The sequence below is a fragment of the Pleurodeles waltl genome, chromosome 3_1 (assembly GCF_031143425.1).
Source record: "Pleurodeles waltl isolate 20211129_DDA chromosome 3_1, aPleWal1.hap1.20221129, whole genome shotgun sequence".
In the NCBI taxonomy this organism is placed as follows: domain Eukaryota; kingdom Metazoa; phylum Chordata; class Amphibia; order Caudata; family Salamandridae; genus Pleurodeles; species Pleurodeles waltl.
In genome coordinates, this window is record NC_090440.1 from 398,638,580 (window position 1) to 398,658,369 (window position 19,790).

General features: G+C 48.3%; 1 protein-coding gene across 8 annotated transcripts in view; it reads right to left on the bottom strand.

Moving 5' to 3' along the window:
• Positions 1 to 13,227: 13,227 nt before the first annotated feature.
• Positions 13,228 to 19,790, bottom strand: part of TP53BP1 (tumor protein p53 binding protein 1) — an 848,450-nt gene continuing 841,887 nt past the window's right edge. For 7 of the 8 annotated variants that reach the window (XM_069222604.1, XM_069222600.1, XM_069222601.1 and 4 more), the window contains one exon: positions 13,228 to 13,603. In XM_069222604.1, coding sequence (XP_069078705.1) covers positions 13,416 to 13,603 — 188 coding nt within the window. In that variant the 3' untranslated portion in view covers positions 13,228 to 13,415. The remainder of the gene's footprint in view (positions 13,604 to 19,790) is intronic. The other variant, XM_069222602.1, reaches the window with a different exon arrangement.

Sequence of the window (19,790 nt, forward strand, 5' to 3'; positions counted from 1 at the left end):
CTGGGTGACCTAACTGCACTCTGACGATTCTCCCTGGCTCAGTGATCTCAGGTGGAAGTTTGAGCATCAGGTCCTGGTTTCTGGTGCTGGATGGTGGCGGCTTCCAATCTGTGAACAGGAGGTCAGCTAACTGACAATTGTAGTCTCTTGGCTTTGGCTGGGCTCTGAAGATTACTTCTCCTTCAACAGGACACAGCAGACACAGTCCCTTTCCTTTGGTAGCCAACAGGTGCAGTCCATGTTGGTACAGCCTCTCTTTTCCGGTTCCACAGTGCAGCAGGGCAGTCATTCATCAGTCCATCTTCCAGTCCAGATCAGATCCGAGTTCCAGATGCCAGGGGTGCCCCATTTATATTCAGAAAATTCCGTCATTTTAGAATGCGATTGGTAGTCAATGGGCTACCAGGTTACCGCCCTCTAGATGACCACTTTCTGGGAAATGTGGCTTCTAGCTATCCTAGGATGCACCATTCTGTATGTTTCCAAGATGGCAGTACCCTTCTCTCGGCGTCCAGAGCTCCCTAGCCCAATCTAGAGGTGTGGCTACCAAGAGGGCTACACGCTCCTGAAAATCCAGTTTGCCAACAAGTTTCCCCTCTCCTTTCCCGGATGCCAGGTAGTCTGCGTAAACAAAGGGGCTGCTCCTCCCTCAAGAATTCCTCATTGCTCCTCAAAGGCAGCTTCCTCTTAGAAGCTCGCCTTTTGGACTAACAGCAGTGTGGTTTCCTGCAGGAGGGAGTTAACACCTCTGTACAGTGCAGACCATATTGTCTTCTTTCCTGGGAGTCGTCGCACTTTTCCTGAGGAAGGCAGAATGCTGTCTAAGATTCAAGCTCCATGTGCAACCGTTAAGGGCAAAGGAAATTGAAGGCAACAAAGGGGCAGCTTTGTAGATTCCTATATTAATTTTGACTTGAGAAGAACTAAGTCGGGCTTAATTTGACGAGTGGTTTGATACCTTGAGTATCAACTTTGGTAACACCGATCAGGAGTTAGCAGCGCTAAGCGGTCGTCATGTAACCCTGCACTCGCCAGTGGGGTGACCAAGTCTTTCCACAGGAAAAACAAGTGTTATGTTTTTACTGTCAGCATGTAAAATACATTTTCTTCCTAGGAAATATGCTACAACCTGCCTTAGGGCTGGGCAGGCCTGCTAGAGGGATGACGTGCACCTGCTTCTTGGGGACTTTTAAATTTGCCATGTCTTTACACGGCAAAGGCAGGCTAGCAGTTCCAAACTGTTCTTCCTGCCTCCAGACTTGTTTTACTTTTGTTACGTCCTGCTGAATTAAATAAACCGCAAATTGTATGATGCTGGAAATGCAAGATTTCCTACCTTCTGGCGCACATCATGGAACAAACTTAGTCCAGTGTCCAACGTGGATGAATTTTGTAGCAGGTTTCCGTGCCTCCAAGATGAAGCCTCTGTGACAAGAGGGAGGCAAAAGGTCTCTAACCACAACCACTCAATTTCCTTGTGTGCAGCTGCAATGCCTGGAGACCTTGGAGGATTAGATCATCCAAACAATGAGCACCTAAGATTGGCGTACCAGATCCTCCTTGCCCAGCGTGGACAATCAGAATCAGTCAATGCCCAATTTTCCTGCATCTTCTGCAGGACCCTTGAAAGAGGCGGGCTACGTGGAAATGTGCACTGCAGGCCCAGAGGTGAGCTAAACTGGAATACATCCCTCAGGGAACCATGCAGATGGAAAAGTATGGCAAATAAGAACAAGTTTGTTTTGTTTTGTAACACCTTTTCTGGTAGAGACTCTTACTGAAGATTTCTTACCTTTTTAATTCCCCCAGGAGCCAGACTGGACCCGAAGAATTTTGATAGCAATTCATTGTGCATCAGTAGGTGGCATCATGCAGTTCTGTGTCAGATTTGTCCTGCCCCAGATGTCACTTCAGATCCACTATATCTGCACCACCTCCTTCAGCTTTATTCCGATCTCTGTACGCACAATAGGATGTGGAGCACATAGAAATTAAAATTCGCCAGTGTGCAGATTGCTAAATTGGGAGCGCATTGATGGACTGCATGAGTCCTTTCCAAAGAATGGGGAGGAGGGTGGTGGGCTGGGGAGGAATCAGCGTTAGATAGAGCCTCTAACAGAAGAGGCATTATCAAAGGTAAGTAAGTAGTTTTGATAGAAACTTAAAAGCACATTCCTCACTTGTCAAAAGATACCAAAGCAGTACCTTTCCAAATGGTGTGTCCATGGAATGGCTCAGAGAAGGAACTGCAGGACAGATCAGGCAAAATGTTCAGCCTGCTAGACCTGGCCATCCAGGTTGTAGTTCTTAATGAGTGGGTTGAGGGACGCCAATGTAGCAACCTGTCAGATGCCCGAGACTGGCACCAGCCTTTACTCTGGGAGAATTAACCCACAAACCTTTTAAGAGCTGCTTTTTAGCTAGACAAAAGCTGATGGTAACTCTCTCCAAATCAGAGCTTGGCACGGAAAGAAAAGAACTGACATCACCACGCTGAGGCGGTGCCTATGTACGACCCTAACACCATCACAGCGACCACAACGCCAATGACGAATGCAGAGTCGGTCGACACTACCTGACGCGCACAAGGGTACTGCTCGAAGAAAAGCTCCGGATCCAGTCTGACTCCTGGGGGAATTCTAAGGTTAGGAATCTGCAACTAGAAGTCTCTATCAGATACATAAGTCAATACATCGGATATAGTTCTCTTTTGTACCACTGTACCCTTTTTTGCTCCAGAGAAGCAGAAAAACAGTTTATGGTATAAACAATAATCTATGGTCCGATCAATGAAAAATCTGAGGGCCCTCCTAGGGTCAAGATGGTGGAGTTGTTCCTCCTCCTTAAAGGGGTAAGATGAAGCTGGCAAGGTGATAGATTGATGTATGTGTATGGCTGGGGGGAGACAGGGCCTTGGGGGGAGAGGGCCTTGAGTTCACTCACTCGCTTTGCAGATGCAGTGGGGATAAGTGTTGGAAATGGCTCTCTCTGTAGGGTCCCCCAAACGTTTTGCCTTTTTCCCTCCACTTTTTGCTGAATTCATTCTTGTTGGACTTGGGACTCTGTGCTCTTTACCACTGATATCCACTACTAAAGTGCTTGTGCTCTCTCCCTAAACATAGTTTCAATTAATATATGTCTAATTAGCATATTTAATTTCCTTAAATAGCCCTTAAAACATGTTCCAGGTCTGCCACTGCAGCCTGAATGCAGTGTCACACTGCCATGTCGACTTGGCATTTAAAACCCCTATCCAAGCCATAATGCCCCCTTTTATTACATATACTTCACCCAGAAGGTAGGCCCTGGGTAACCCATATGTAATTAAAAAGTAGGACATATACCTTTCAGTTTTACATGTCCTGGTGATGAAAAACTCCCACTACTGTGTGGCCTATCCCTCTGATAGGATAACCTTGGGGATTCCTTACTACATTAAATAAGCTGTAATTCCTGTTTGGGAGGAGGTAGATCTGGCATATTTAGTACCTATGAATTTTTAATGATGAATCCCCTTTAATGCTAAAGTCGGATTTCTTGTTACAATTATGAAAATGCCACTTTTAGAAAGTTGGCATTTTCCTGCTTTAAGCCCTGTGTGCCTGCAGCCTGTTGCTGATCACTTGTCTGGGTTGGGTGACAGCTGGGCTTTGTGCATTCCCTGTAGACAGCCACACACAAAGGGAGTTTATGTGTGACTCAATGAGCCATTAACTGGCTTGATATTTTGGAGAAGGTCTGAAAGGGCTTTGTTCTGCCTCCACACAGAGGACTGCATAACCCCCCTGTAATGAGTCTGGAGTCAGGACAGGAAGGCGCTTCAAAATCATCTCTTTGAAATCTCCCCTGCTTCAAAGGCACAATTGGGTTTACTCACACCACCAACTCAGTGCACGTCTGCACCTGTGCCACCTCAGAGTGTAGCTGGCATTCGTGATCCTCTTGGCAATGTCATCATGTTCATCTGCACTGGCCTTTAAGGAACCTGCCAGGTGCTGGGCAATCAGGGAAATGCAATGAGCGTTTAGTCACTTCCGGAGACATAAAGCTTCCTGGCACAGTATCCATGACCCCACTCTGCCTTGGTGGTTGCAATACCACATGGCGGTTGGGTGTCACTGAGAACCTGCGCCCTTTTCTCTTTGAAGGTTGGTAGGAACGCCTTCAGTGCCAAAAAAAATGCTTCAACTCCAGGAGGTAGATGTGGCGATACGTATCCATTAGAGACCTTTCGAAGGTGGCCTGCCCAACCCAACGACAATGTATTTATTGAACAAGTTACTTACCTTCGTTAACGCCTTATTTGCTAGAGGCAATATCTAGTTGCAGATTCCTTACCTTTGAATTTCCCCCAGGCATCAGACTGAATCTGGAGATTTTCGTGAGCAGTATCCCTGCGCGGCGTTAGATGGTGTCGATCAGCTCTGCATCCGTCGGCAGCATCGTCTGCGCCGGATATGACATTGCAGTTCCTATATAGGCACCATCCCGGCACGCTGATGTCAGTTTCTTTTCATGACTGTCAAGGCCGGAAGCACAGAGCCATAAATAAACTGACTACTGGTGTGCAAAACTAAGGCCCTAAAAGGGGAGTCCCTGCCCCTAGAAATCAGCTCACAGAGCAGGGAGGATGGGTGGGTCAGTAAGGAAATCGCAGCTAGATACTGTCTCTGCTAGATAAGGCGTTACCAAAGGTAACTTATTAATTTGATAGAGACTTCTATTTGCCGAATCCTTACCTTGGAATAGATGCCCAAACAATACCATCCCAGGACGTGGGTTTGCAAACCAAGTTCATACTAAAACGTCCTGCAGGACGGAACTGGCAAAGTGCCCATCCCTACAGACCTGACTGTCCATGCAGTAGTGTTTGGTAAGCATGTGCAGAGATGCCCACGTTGCCACCCTACAGATGTCAAGGACTGGAACTCTGCAAGCTAACGCAGTGTTTGCACCTTTAGCTTGGGTAGAATGTGCATGCAACCCCCAGGGGGTTGGTTCTTGGCCAGTGCGTAGCAGATCTTATTACAGAGAATGACCCTTCTGGAGATGGACTGCTTCTGCACTGCCTGACCTTTCTTCACACGCACATAACTGACAGAGAGTTGATCATCCACCTGGAACTCTGTTGTACGATCAAGATCACCAACATTCTTTTTGAGTCCAGGTGGTGGAGTCTTTCCTCTTCCTTAGAAGGATATGGAGGTGCATGAAAAGTAGGAAAGGTGATGGATTGGCCTGCATGAAAGGGTGTAACCACTTTTGGCAGAAAGGAGGCCTTATTGCGAAGCATCACTTTGTCAGATGGAAAGGTAGGGTGACTTAGATGACAATGGCTGCAGCTCACTCACCTTGTGGGCAGATGTAATGTCCACAAGGAAGGCTATTTTCAAAGTGAGAAGCCTGAGAAAAAAGATGTGGAGAGGCTGAAAAGGAACGCACATCAAAACCGTCAAAACCAAATTCAGATCCTATTGGGGAATAATGAATGGGAATAGAGGAAAACGATGTTTAAGACCTTTGAGGGACATAAGTAGAAAATGGGACTTAAACGAAGACTGTTGATCAGGCAACCTCAAAAAAGCAGAAATAGCAGACAAATAACAATAAGAGTGCCCATAGAAGAGCCCTGCTGGGCCAGGGAATAGATAAACAACAGGACTTCGGAGAGGGGGTAAAAAGGGGCCCAACGCCACAAATTTCTTACAATGACAGGTGTATACCGTTTTGGTGGAGGGTCCCCTGGCTGGCAAGATTACATTACAGACTTTGGGAGGAAGGTCAAAAGCTGTCAACTGTTGCTGCTCAATCTCCATGCTAGAAGGTGGAGAGTGGAAAGGTTTGGGTGCAGGACTCCTGCAACAAAAGAACCTCCCGAAGGGGCAGTCTGATCGGGGAATCAATAGACATGTTCAGCAGCTCAAGATACCAGACTCTGTGTGCCCGGACCAGAGCCACAAGGATTACATGGGCCTGGTCATTCTTGATCTTCTTAAGAACTATGGGCAGAAGTGGTATGGGTGGAAAGGTGTTCAGGAGGCTTGCATACCGCTTGAGACGAAAAGCATCTCCAAGCGATTGCTGCCTTGGAAACTACAACGCGCAAAACTGCAGACATTGCACGTTCTCTGCAGGGATGAAAAGATCTAACCAAGGCTCTGCCCACTACTCTGCATTGGGATACCACCAGATGTTGAACCACCAGGGATATTCCCTGCTGTTCCAGCCACGTAGAGGTGCAGAGGCTCTTGACAAAGGGTCCACGAACCCACCTCGCTCTGCGTGTTGCAGTACCACAACTACGGTGGTATTGTCCATAAACACCTGCACCATCTTTCCCTTGAATGCTTTTGATGCAAGCTGGATCGCACAGAGCTCCAATAGGTTGATGTGGAGTCTGGATTCCACCGCATACCAGATACATCTGATCTCCTCCTCTCCCCGATGGTCGCCTCATCTCAGAAGTGAAGCATCTGTCACTACTGTCAGATCTGGTTGGGGAAGGAAAAGGGATCTGCCCCTGACCCAACTGCAATTTGTTGACCAACACTGCAGATCTTTTGCAGCTCCCTCTGAGATTTGGACCTTGTCAGAGACATTCTCCTGATGCTGCGCCTGCTGAAACTTTAGGTTCCATTGCAGAGCCTGCATATGCCATCTGGCCGGTGTCACCAGCAGGAGGCCATGAGGCCCAGCAGCCTCAAAGTCATTCTCACCAGAATCCGGGATAGTGGCTAAGTCATTGGTACTATAGCACAGTGTCCAAAACAGCTCCAATGAAAGGAAGGGTCTGAGAGGGAGTCAGGTGTGTCTTTGGCACATTTATTGTGAACGCCAGCAAATGGAGGAGGTCTGCCATAGCCTGGAGGTGATAGATGACAGTCTAGGCCTAGCCTGCCTTCAACAGCTAGTTGTTGAGATAAGGGAAGGCTAAAACCCCTGATATGCGCAGATGAACTGAAACCACCGCCATCACCTTGGTGAACAAATGAGTGAGGCCAAAGGGGAGCATGGTGAACTGAAAGGGATCGTGGCCAACAGCGAACCACAAATAACATCTGTGAGAAGGCAGAACAGGAATATGGAAATAAGCGTCCTGAAAGTCCAAAGCTATTATTCAGTCTCCTGGGTCCAGGACACATAGAATCTGAGCCAGAGTGAGCATCTTGAGCTTCTCTTTCTTGAGCAAGAGATTGAGGGACCAAAGGCCTAGGATAGGGCAGAGGCCCTTGCCCTTTTTGGGTACCATACAATAGTGGGAATAGCAACCGCGGCCTACTTCTGGCACGGGAACCCTCTCTATGGCTTCCTTGGCCAGGAGAGTCGTAACTTCCTTGCGAAGAAGGGACAAGTGATCCTCTGTAATCCGATCGTAGCATGTTGGCATGATGGAGGGATAGTTTCGAAGGGGAGGGAGTAGCCATCTGTCTGACATAATGCATTGCCAGTGGAGCTGGTGATGGCAAATCTTGCCACCAACTGGCCCTTGGTGGGGGAAGAGTCAGACTAGGAAGGTTTAGCGATTGCTGCAAAAGGGGGCAGTGGACTGTCCAGACTGCTAGCCATCTGATCCATGAGGTCAGCAGATCCCGCGCTCTCAGCCACATAGAGGCTGGGCAGCATGGGCACCATGGTTGCTGTCTGAGAATGGATGCGGTTGGAGGCCCCTTCCGTAGCCACGAAAGGCAGACTGTGGGGGATGTAGGGATGCCGTGATGCCCAAGGACCAGGCCGTAGCCCGAGAATCCTTGAAGCACTAGAGCGCTGAATCTGCCTTGTCTCCTAAGGGACAGGTGCCATCAAAGAGCATGTCCATCAAGAAAGCTTGGACATCCCCTGAAAAGCCAGACATCCTTAGCCATGTGTGTCGCCTCAGGGCTACTGTCTATGAAACCGTTCTGCCTAGCGAGTTGGACGTGTAAAGTCTGCAACAGATTCTGAACTTTACTGCATTTCTCCCATCGGCAACAGCCTGAGAGTACATCACGGGGTTCATTCGGGACCGGTGGCAGGACTTGCGCACCGTGTGGGAATAACGGGCCAAAAGGCATGCAGTGTTCACTAACTGCAATACATGGCTGGTGGAAGGAAACATCTTCTTCCCAAGTTAGTCCAACCTTTTGGAATCCCTATCTGGTGGATCATAAGGGAACATGCCGTGGGAGGTAGTGGCTTTGATAACCAATCTCTCACACATGGGGTGTTGAGTCAAGAAACTTGGGTCCCCCAGAGCGCTGAAGATGGGACCTGGCATTTGTCCTGTTCACAGGAGCCCCTGTGCTGGGTTTGGGCAAGGTACCTAAGTAGGACGTCTGTGAGGGCCTCATTAAATAGGGGCAGGGATTCTGAGGTGAAAGCTCCCAGTTGTAGCACCTCTGTCAAGAGATTTGTCCCAACAGCCACGAAGGGCAACTCAAGGTCCAGGAACTCAGCCACCCTCCTCACCACCATAGAGTGAAAAGCTCACTTCTTCATAGCCACAGTAGGAGGACAAAGCATGCCAGTGTATGCCTGTCCATAGGTTCTTCGTGGAGCTGGTGTTCAAAAGGATCCAGTGACCTCTCCCTTTCATCTCCAAAAACCTAATCCATAGGAAAAGGACTTAGGATCAGACCTAGGAGGCATGGCTCCTGCAAGTTTCGTAATTGGCATTGTATCTGGCTCCATGTTAGGGATTACATTTGGGATGGCACTGCCCATGGCCATGGACGGCACCAGGAGCGTCGGGCCGGATCAGGGTGGTACGGCCAATGCCGTTCTGGATCCTTGGGTGCGCCGAGCCAAAGCCCCTGGTGCAGACCAAAAGGGCCCCTTCCGACTCTGCAGGGCCCAAAGGCACTCCTACGGTGGCGGGCTGCCCAAAAATGAGGCGCATGACCTTGTAAAACTCTCTGAGTTGGGCAGGGGTCACTCAGGCTCCCAGAAACTTAGGGAGGTGCGGAGTTGCCCCAGGCTCCGCAGAGCATGGCCTGCAACGTCAACGCTCCCTCGTCTCATTGGCCGACAGACAAGGAGAAGTCAAAGAACGATTTGACTTATTTTTATGCCTCAACTTACTTGAAAACCTGAGAACTTGGAGCGGGACGACAATGATGGAGGACTCCACGACCGATCCCGGGACCTTACTCTTGACGAAGATCTTGCGACATGCGTAGAGACGGGCCACCATCAGGTTTATGAACCGCCCCGCTCCCTCAAACTCTTTGGCCTGACACTCGGAGCAAGATTTCGGGTTGTGGTCTCATTTCAGGTGCCAAAGAGACACAGGTGGGGATCCGTCACAGACATCACCTGATGACAGGATCCACAGAGCTTGAAGCCGGTCTTTCTAGATGACATCCTCGATGCACCAGGAGTAGAACATTCAAAATAATCTTCGACAAAAGTCTAAAAAAGCCAGTCAAAACGTGTCTGAGGGGTAGCTCTCTTAGGATCAGCGCTTGCTGGCGCATAAAGGAAAGAAATTACGTCAGCGTGCCTGGGTTGCACTTATGTAGGAACTGAAACATCATATCAGGTGCAGACGACGAATGAGGAGCCAAACGGTGCGCAGGGGTACTGCGCACGAAAATCTCTGGATCCTTCTGACTCCTGGTGGAAGTTCAAAGATAAGGAATCTGCAACAAGAAGTCTTTATCAGATACAATTGTTAGCACCAGTGGGGCAAGGAAGAGGGGTCTGCCGCTGGGCCAGTGGTGGTTGAGCCATCATCACAGCAGTTATTTTGCCATCACTGAGACTTCACATCTCGCTGTAGAGCTTGCATGTACCAACTGGCCTAGTCCACATGCAGGAGGCCAAGAAACTTCAGAGCCAAGCGCCTCTCACTGTGACCCAGGCCAAGGTTTGAAACACTGGGATTATATCCTGAATGTCTTGGATTCGCTGAAACGCAGGGAATGATCAGATAGCCAATGTGTACAGGATGGGTCCAATGAAGTGCGGCTGTTGTGAAGAAGTCAGGTCTGACTTCAGTATGTTGATGGAAAAGCACTGCAATATCATCAGGCCGGTCACCACCTAGAGATGGCGTACGACTATTTGAGGCGAGCTTGCCTTCAGTAGCCAGTCATTGAGGTATAGGAAGACTAGTATTACCAACCTCCACTGATGGGCTGCAACCATCTAAATTGTGAACACCTGAGGTGCACTGGTTAGGCCCAAGGGGAGAATGGAAAACAGAAAGTGCCTTTGGCCAACCTGGACACGCAGCTAACATGAGTGAAACTGCATAACAGGGATGTGGAAATAGGAGTCCTTCAAATCCAATGCCACCATCCAGTCTCCTGAACTTAGATGAATGTGAGCATTTTTAACTTGTCTGTCTGGAGAAAGAAGTTCAAAAGGCGCAGATCAAGGGCAGAGGCCTCCATCCTTTTTCGGCACCAGATAACAAGACTAACAGCCAGTCCGATCTTGGATGCCGGCACCCTTTCTATGGTTTCCTTGGCAAAAAAAGTTTGAACTTCTTCTCACAGTATGGACAAGCGGTCCTGCAGTGTGTGTGTGGAATATCCCGAGGATGTGACAGAAAGGGTAGACAGTAACAGTGTTCAACAATCTGGTGCACCCATTAGTCATACTTGATGCTTCTTCACACGGGGAGGTAGGCGGTGATGCAGCCTCACACTAGCAAATCGTGTGTGTCTGAGGGTAAATTAAAGCAGTTTTACAGCAGCAGTGGGGTGTCTGGCACTTGATTAGTACTTTGCCCGTGGGGACCTTGATGCTATTGGCTTGATCCTCGACATCGACTTCAAAAGGGTTAGGGCGTCTGGTCCTGCTGCAGTACATATTGGTGCTGCCTCTGGTGGTATTCCCTGATGAAGCATCGAAAGGGTAAAGTTTTCTGGGGGAACTGCCAAACAGGCGGAGCCTGGCCTCAAGTGCGAGCAGCGACTTTGTTCTCCTCAAATCTTTTTACGGTCAAGTCTGCCTTCGCTCCATATAGCCTAGACCTGTCAAAGGACATGTTCATTAGGGATTGTTGGACGTCGGAAGAGAAGCCCGTGGAGATAATCCAGGAGGAGTGGTGCCGAAGCACCAGACTGATCACAATTGCCCTACCCAGACAGCATCCAGGCCCAAACGAAGAGTACCTTGTTGCTTCCAGGCTATCTGCTGTGCGGCATCGCAGGGTTGGATGCATGTCATCTGATGGTAGGATATATCAGTCACTGTGTCCCACAATGCATGTGAGTACCTCTCCATGAGACAATTAATATTACCAGATCTGATGGCAAGGCTGGTCAAGGAAAATATATGCTTGGTCAATGTCTAAATGCATTTTGATGGGAGGAGTTGTAGGAAATGCATTAGGCTTAAGGTAACTCTGTGGGTGTTGAACCAGAAAATCTGGATCCCTGGGAGCAGGTCTCTGCTGCCTTGCACTTGCCTATTAACTGTGGGAAAATAACCTGGCTCTGCCCAGGTGCCCACCAACACATCAGTAAGAACCTCATTGAAAGGAAACAAAGGTTTTTGGCTCGTTTGAGCTGGGTTGAGCTCTGCCAAAACATTTGTTCCCACCTTTGTTGTAAGCAGGGTGAGATCCGAAACTTCTGCTGTCTTCTAGTCATTGTTGAGAAGGAGACAAACTCTTCCATTGTCATAGTCAGCTTTGAGAAAGAAAGACTAATGTCTGGAGAAGTGTAAAGCCTGCTGCAGATGTAGAAGTAGATTTTGTTCACTAGAAGGGTCATCACCATCATCGCCTCCATGGAATTAGGAGGTTTCTGGGTCAGGGTTAGAGTACAAGTTTATTGTTTGTGGTCTCAGGGTGGTTGAAACTTGTGTTTCGTAGTACAATTAAACTATCAGCTCTGGTTCCAGTGTCTGTGACATAGGGGGCGGCATTGGTTGTGGTGCCAGGGCTGGAGCAAGTGGAACTGGGCTTGGAGATCTGGCCAGCCTCTAAGAGAGGTTGAGTGGTGCTGTCTGCGATAGATTTGCAGGTAATAACCCAACTTGGATCCTTAGGGCCCAAATGAGCACCAGAGCAATCTGGTGGGGTACCACAGATTTGTTCAATGTCTGTTCAAACTCAAGTAAATGTTGAGGCATCACTGATGGGCCGGGGAAGTCCGGGAGCATTGGTACCAAATGCAGAATCAGTTCTGAAGGAGGAGGGTGGGGGGAGGCAGGTACGACTCAGTGGCTTGGAGGTATCCAGAGCATCATAGGACAAAGAAGACTTGTGCCTTGTCATCTTATGCTTTTTTGATTTCCTATATTCCTGAACGTCTGGACTTTGAAAATGAGTAGTCACGCGATCAGCCCCAGAAATGAAAGCCTGTCCGCAACTTTGACTGACTGGACTTTTTGGACTTCCTCCAAAGTTCTGTGACAGCAACTTTGGCTTTGTGGTTGGGTATGGCCTTTTTTTTAAAATTCATCTTCACAAAGCATTTGCAGGAGGATAAGTTGTGCCTGTAGCCAAGACGGACATCGTGGATATGTGTTACCAACGTTTGTAGGTTGCAGTCCTTGCCAGGTTTAAAACTCTTAGTTATTGGTGGGACCATATCCCTAGCACACTGGAAACAGTTGAGTGGAAAAAAACTCTTAGGCTGACAGGATTTGAAGGAGTTCCAATGGCCGTATTACAGAAAGTGCCCCAGGGCCACTTTGGTATTACAGAAGGGGCCGCAGAGGGAAAGCTTGAGGCCCACTGAGGCGGCATTTAACCACGTCACTGCTGAATAGCTAATACATTTTTCTGCAGGACACTGACAGAAAGCGCTCTCAACCGTGTCGATGACGCCAGGGCACACAGAAACTGGGCCATCCCACCAAGTGTTGCCTAATATAACCCCAGTCACATCACGTCAAGAATCGGCGTCATGGTAGCGGTGGTGAATGGTTGTTGGGACTAGTTTGAAGCCCGAAAACAAAAACTGAGCAATCTGCAGGCAGATGTTCATTCAGAAATTAAAATATCACCACCTTTCTCATTATATCTTGAGGCTGTAATGAGAGTCATGAATTTTGCACAAATATAATAGCTCTCAATGTGCTGAAAGATAACAGATCGTAATGGTGCACACAGATGAAAGGTTGCATGTTTTTAAACAACCTAACGCCAATTTTCTTGGAAAAAGCTCCATCACAAAGGTGTGCATGCTTCCCAGGAGTGAAAGGGTTAAAACGATTTTGAATTGGCTGATGGCAAACACGTAATTACTGATCCCACTAAATGCATGCAAGTAAACCAGAAAATGCATCATGAAAGATTCACCATTTATTTTTTCATAAAAGTCCAGCAAATAAAACTATTTACAGTTATCCATGCAGTCGAGTATCAAACACAGACATTTAAAACGTTCTAAAAACTCTTGAAACACATAATATGCACAACACTTAAAACAGCAGGTGAGACGTTGGGGTTGACAGATTTTGTATGGGTGGGGAAATGTTCAGCTCGACACGTAGTCATGTTTGTATTTGGGGTGCTTGTGATATCCAACTTTGTCTCCATTGATTAAGCATTGGATCACCCATTCTTGCGATACCACCGGCAGATGCAAGGCCTGTGCACACTTCAAAATGGAGGCTGGGCATGACCGATCAGTGACCAGCACGTCAACCACACCCAAAGCGACATCTTAAGAAAAAAGAAAGGAAAGCATAATTTATACCTGCTCAGATAGCCATCAAATACCATGTGAATATATTATGTTTATTTCACTTATAATACCTACACTGTACAAATCAATGACTTCTAAGAACAGAAGCTTCAGAAAGCAAAGATTGACTATCAATGAATATATTCCAGCTGGAGTGAAATGCAAACACAAGAACGGCACAGGAAGACGGGCATAAGAACAATGGCATTATTATATATATATATATATATAATCACACGGTTATGCTGCCAGCCCAGTTACACAGTACATCCTTTGCTAGAATGCAATATCGGATTTTACATTTTTATACCATAAAGAAAATGCGCTCTTCTTATTGTTTCATTCCAGAAAATTGGTTAGCAGGAGGTCACCCCAGCTTTGGTCTTGGAATTCCATCTCCCTTTAAACACACTAATTTCAAATTAGTTGTTTCTACCCCTTTAGGCTGATGCACTACAAACACGCAATTCTACTGTCCTCGAAAGGTTCACCCTCATAGGCAGGAACTAACCAAGCCAGTCTACTGCGTTGGCCAGTTCTCAAAGTGGTAGTGGCAACGGCTGCTCTCTTGCTTCAGCAGCCTCTGAACATGTTCCATGGTATATTTAGTTGTGTTTATGACTCCACAACATGCCATTCGGAAACGTTCCATGGACTGGTCCTCCTTTGTGAGCTACCATCCCAGGAGATTTTAAGAAGCCTATCTTCAGATTAAACCATACTTTGCTTGCGGGCACACAATTCTCTATATGGAGTGTCACCGGTACTTGAAAGAAGTGTATCTCAACACCCATTTTCTTGTTGCTCACATAGGTCTTAACACAAACCAGAAGGCTACTAGTTCTGCTAAATGAAAGTCTTCACCCTTTCTAGTAAGATTTGCTTGCAACTTTTAATTCTCATCCAACTTCCTAGAATTCTACTTTCTCTGAAAGATAAACCTTCCCTTTCCACCTTTGTCACCTTATTTCAAAGGATTACAGGATAATACAGCCTAACCACGAAATCCCATTACCCATACCTATCATCCTTGTATTAGTGAACAGGTTTTCAAGCAGTGCTCCTAGCACCTTGCTAGTATCATTTTGGTTAATAACTTGAAACAACCTCCATTTAATGATGCGTTTTCAATTATCTGAGGTCCTCACCAACCCACTGATATGCATCAGACAATAAAACTCAGTGTAGCAGCTCCAGTTCTCAATTCAAAGTGTCATAGACGTTGACAATTATTTGGCAAATTTCTGCTCCAGGGTTCTGAGAGTTCATGATCCCCGGAGCAGACACCTCATCCATCACTCCCTCCCAAGACCTCTGCAACAACCTTGCCACCTTCTTTCACTGTAAGATCCAGGAAATCTACGAAGGCTTCAGGAAACAAAGCCCACCAGCACCGCTCACCACTACGGACCTAACACCCCACCAGATACTGAACTCCTGGACCCCCATCACCACAGAGGATACCCAAAGACTGATGAACTCCATCCACTCGGGAGCTCTGTAGGAAAGTAGCCTCTTTCTAGCTTGGTTACCCCATTTTTGGCCTGTTTGTCAGTGTGTTTGACTGTGTTCACTGGGATCCTGCTAACAGGACCCCAGAGACTGTGCTCTCTCCTCTAAATTTGGTTGCTAGTAACTTTTTATCCCCACAATTGGCATACTGGTGCCCCCATGTAAGTCCCTAGTATATGATACCTACGTGCCCAGGGCAATGGGGTTCCAGGGGATCCCTAAGGGCTGCAGCAGTTATTCTGCCACTTACAGGGAGCCCATGCAATGGGTTCGGCTGGCCTGCCATTGCATTCTGCGTGAACTGGGTGCACGCAACCGGTTTCACTACAAGTCACTTCACCAGGTCACTGTAAGTCACCCCTATGGTTGGCCCTATCAGCCCAGTGGGCAGGGTGCAGGTACCTGTGTGTGGGGGGGCAACCCTGCACTAGCAGAGATGCCCCATGCACTCCGGCCTCATTTTACTGGACTTCATGAATGCAGGGATGCCATTTTATATGTGTACAGAAAATAGATCACTACCTTTGTCCGGCTACATAATGGTAACTCCGAACCTGGGCCTGTTTGGTATCAAACATGTCGGAATCGTACCCCAATACCGTAGGGGGTATTGGAAGTATGATTCCATACACTCTGGGGGCTCCTTAAAGAACCCCCAACATTTCTACCACCAGTGTTACAGGGTTTTCCGGGCAGCCCAGCTGCTGCCACCTCTCAGACAGGCTTCTGTCCTCCTGCTGCTTGATCTGATCAAGCCCAGGAAGGCGGAATAAAGGATTTCCTTTGGGAGAGGGAGGTAACACCCTCTCCCTTTGGAAATAGGTATGACTGGCTTGGGAGGGGTAGCCTCCACAAGCCACTGGTTTGCTTTGAAAGGGCACATTTGGTGCCCTTCGTGGATAAACCAGTCCACACCGGTTCAGGGACCCACAATTGGGCAATTGAAAGGGAAGTGACTACTCCCCTGTCCATCACCACCCAGGGGTGGTGCCCAGAGCTCCTCCAGAGGGTCCCTGGGTTCTGCCATCTTGATTCCAAGGTTGGCAGGGAACTCTGGGAGCATCTGAGTGGCCAGGCCAGGCAGGTGACATCAGAGCCCCCTCCTGATAGGTGCTTACCTGGTTAGGTGACCTTTTCAGGGCTATTTGGGGGCTCTCTCTTAGTTGGACCCTCAGATTCGGCTTGCAAGATTCCTGCAGGACTCCTCTGCAACCTTCACTTCGACTTCAGGCCTGCGGAACTGTGGAAGGAACCTCCAGGACCCGAAAAGCTGCTTCCAAGAAGAAAGGACTCTTCAGCAACATTGTTTCCAGGGCTCCTGCCCGCTGTGCAACAATTTCCTTGCTGTGCTATTCTTCAGCCTGCACAAGAAGAAGGAATCTCCCTTGGAGTGACAGAGTCACTCCCCTGCAACCGCAGGCACCTACAACAAGCGACGACCGGTTGCGTGGATCCCCTCTCCTGCTGAACTGCGTGGCTACTGCATCATGGGTGGTGGTCCGGAGTAGTCCTCGTGGTCCTCTCTGCCAGCTGTCAACTTTGGTGGAGGTAAGCCTTTGCCTTCCCACGCAGGACAGTACCCCGTACATCGCGTCACCTTGCAGCTGCCAAGGCTTGTTTGCATCTCCTCAAAGGGATCTTCAGGCGACGTGTATCTCCAGCCCCAAGCACTCCATCCTGCAAAGCCCAGCCTCCTGGGTGGTTCTGTGGCATGGGATCCTCTTTTATAGTGCTCAGTGGAATTCTTCTGTGACTCCTGTGTCCCCGTCCTGTGGGTGCTGCCTCCTCTCCTGTGGACTCTCTGTGATGCTGAGGGTCCCCTGTGACTCCTCCTCCTGGGTTGAGCCCTCCTCGGCCTTGCTTGTCCCCGGCAGCACCTCTTTTCCACTAACTGTGAGTTTGCCTTTGCTAAGGCTTGTTGGTGAAAGTCCTGGGCCAACACCCATCTGCAATCTTCCTCCCGGCATGGGACACCTTCTGCATCGATCTGGAACTCTTCTCCGGCTCCTGGGCTGCAGTGCTGATCTGTTCTTCAGTACCGTCAACCAACTCCTGCATCCACAGCTGGGTGGGTAGTACCTCCTACTCCTCCTGGAATCCACTGTGATTCTTGGAATTGGTCCCCTCTCTCCACAGGTCTTCTTTCTTCAGGAATCCACTGTTGGTTTTCTTGCAGTCTTCTCTGGGTGTCTTCTTTTTTTTATTTTCTTCTTCTTGGGGGGTTTGGGGAAAATCCAGTGTTTTACTCCTGCATTCCTGGTCCCTGGGGGTGCGGGGCGGGACTGTTACTTACCTTTGTGGTTCTCTAGTACTCCCAGCTCCCCTCTAGACATTATACTTACCTAAGTGGGGGTATCTTGTTTGCATTCCATTTTTTTTTTGTATATGGTTTGTGATCCCCCTTTGGTCACTATTGGTTATTGCAGTTCGCACTGTTTCTAACTTTTTCTATGCCTGTTTCTGATTGCTAGTGTATGTAGTTAGTGTGTTACTTACCTCCTAAGGGTGGGTCACCTGTCTAGTATTTTGTGGGGATTTGTGCCAAAAATAAAGTACCTTTATTTTTGTACAACTGAGTGTTTACATTCATGTGTGTAAGTGCTGTGTGACTACAGTGGTATTGCATGAACTTTGCATGTCTCCTTGATAAGCCTGGGCTGCTCGTCCACAGCTACCTTTAGAGAGCCTGGCTTCTAGACACTGCCTACACTTCACTAAGAGGGGATACCTGGGCCTGGTATAAGGTGTAAGTACCATAGGCACCCACCACACACCAGGCCAGCATCCTACAAGCTCCCTTGGATACTTGCCCTCATCAGATCCTCAACCTGGCCAGCGCCACCATAGCACCAGAGCTCTGCCGAACCATCACCCTATCCTTCAAGACTACCACATTCTCCTCAGACTGGAAAAATGCAGAAATCAGCCCGCTACTCAAGAAACCTGCCGACCTTAGGGAGCTGAAGAACTACAGACCCATTTCTCTGCTCCCTTTCCGAGCCAAGGTAACGGAGAAAGCCGTCAACCAGCAATTCACTGAGTTCCTCGAGACACTATATCTAGACCCTTCCCAGTCCGGATTCAGAAGAAACCACAGCACCGAAACCGCACTCTTAACAGCCACCGACGACACATGCATCATACTGGACTGCAGAGGCACTGCTGCACTCATCCTCCTTGACCTCTCCACTGCATTTGACACCATCTCCCACTCCACCCTCTGCAACAGACTGCACGACCCCGGCATCCGAGAAAAAGCTCTGAAGTGGATCAGGTCCCTCCTCACTGGAAGAGCACAGAGGGTCAGATTACCACCGTTCATATCAGAATCTAAGGACACATGCTGCGGAGTGCCCTAAGGATCCTCACTCAGCCCGACGCTTTTCATTGTCTACATGGGCCACTCGCTAAGAACACCAAACAACACGAGCTAAACATATTCTCCTACACCGACACCCAACTGATCCTCTCCCTGCCTGAGGCCTTTGGGCAAGCCAAGAGGAATTTACACAATGGAATGAGAGCAGTCACCGACTGGATGGAGGCCAGCTGCCTGAAGCTCAACTCGGACAAGACAGAGATCCTCATGATCGACTCCAGTCCTGCCTGGAATGACTCCTGGTGGTCCACCGCTCTGAGTAACGCCCCCCCCACCCCCACTGACCATGCATGCAACCTGGTTATTATCCAGGACTCCTCTCTATCGATGACCCACCAAGTTAACGCTGTCTCCTTATCAAGCTTCCACACCCTCTGTCTCCTGCAGGAGATTTTCAAATGGATTCCCCCCGACACGAGGAAGACCGAGGAAGACAGTCACCCACGCACTCATCACCAGCAAACTGGACTACGGTAAAGCACTCTATGTCGGCATTACCAAGAAACTTCAATCAAGGCTACAAAGAGTCCAGAATACAGCAGCCAGACTCATCCTGGACATCCCCTGTAACATCCAAATCTCCTCCCACCTCAGAGACCTACACTGGCTCCCAGTCAACAAGAGCATCACATATAAACTCCTGATCCATACCTTCAAGGCACTGCCCAACACAGGACCGGCATACCTCAATCACCGCCTCACCTTCTACGTACCCAACAGACACCTCCAAAATCCGGAAAAAGTACAGCAGGAGGAAGATCATTCTCCTTCCTAGCAGCTCGAACACACTTCCCCTCAAGCGCAGGCAGACCGCATCACTGAAGCAGTTCAGGAAACACCTCAGGACCTGGCTCTTCGACTGAGCAGCATGCCTACTTCAGAGTCTTGAGACTCTATGGGTGATTAGCTGCACTCTACAAATCCATGATTGATTGACTGATTGAATGCTTCAAGGGCTAGAAGGTTTGTAAGTAGGAGATGGCAGTGAGAAGTGGGCTAACAGTACGAGTTCCTTTGCTGAATGACAGTATCCATATTTTACCTATGTCTCCTTTCCAATGCCAAAGTGTTATCTGAGGATAATGTAAAATTTAAGGACACAAAATCAAGGATTATGTTTTTTCTTTCCTTACTCCTGTAAACAGCTGGCGCAAACAAATACAGTAAAACGTGAAGCTTTATGAAACTACAAAACCCAGGATGCAGGGAAAACCTCAAAATAAAAAGCTCAACATGAATGTTGTCACAGCTCTTCACTGTTACAGTCTCTATTC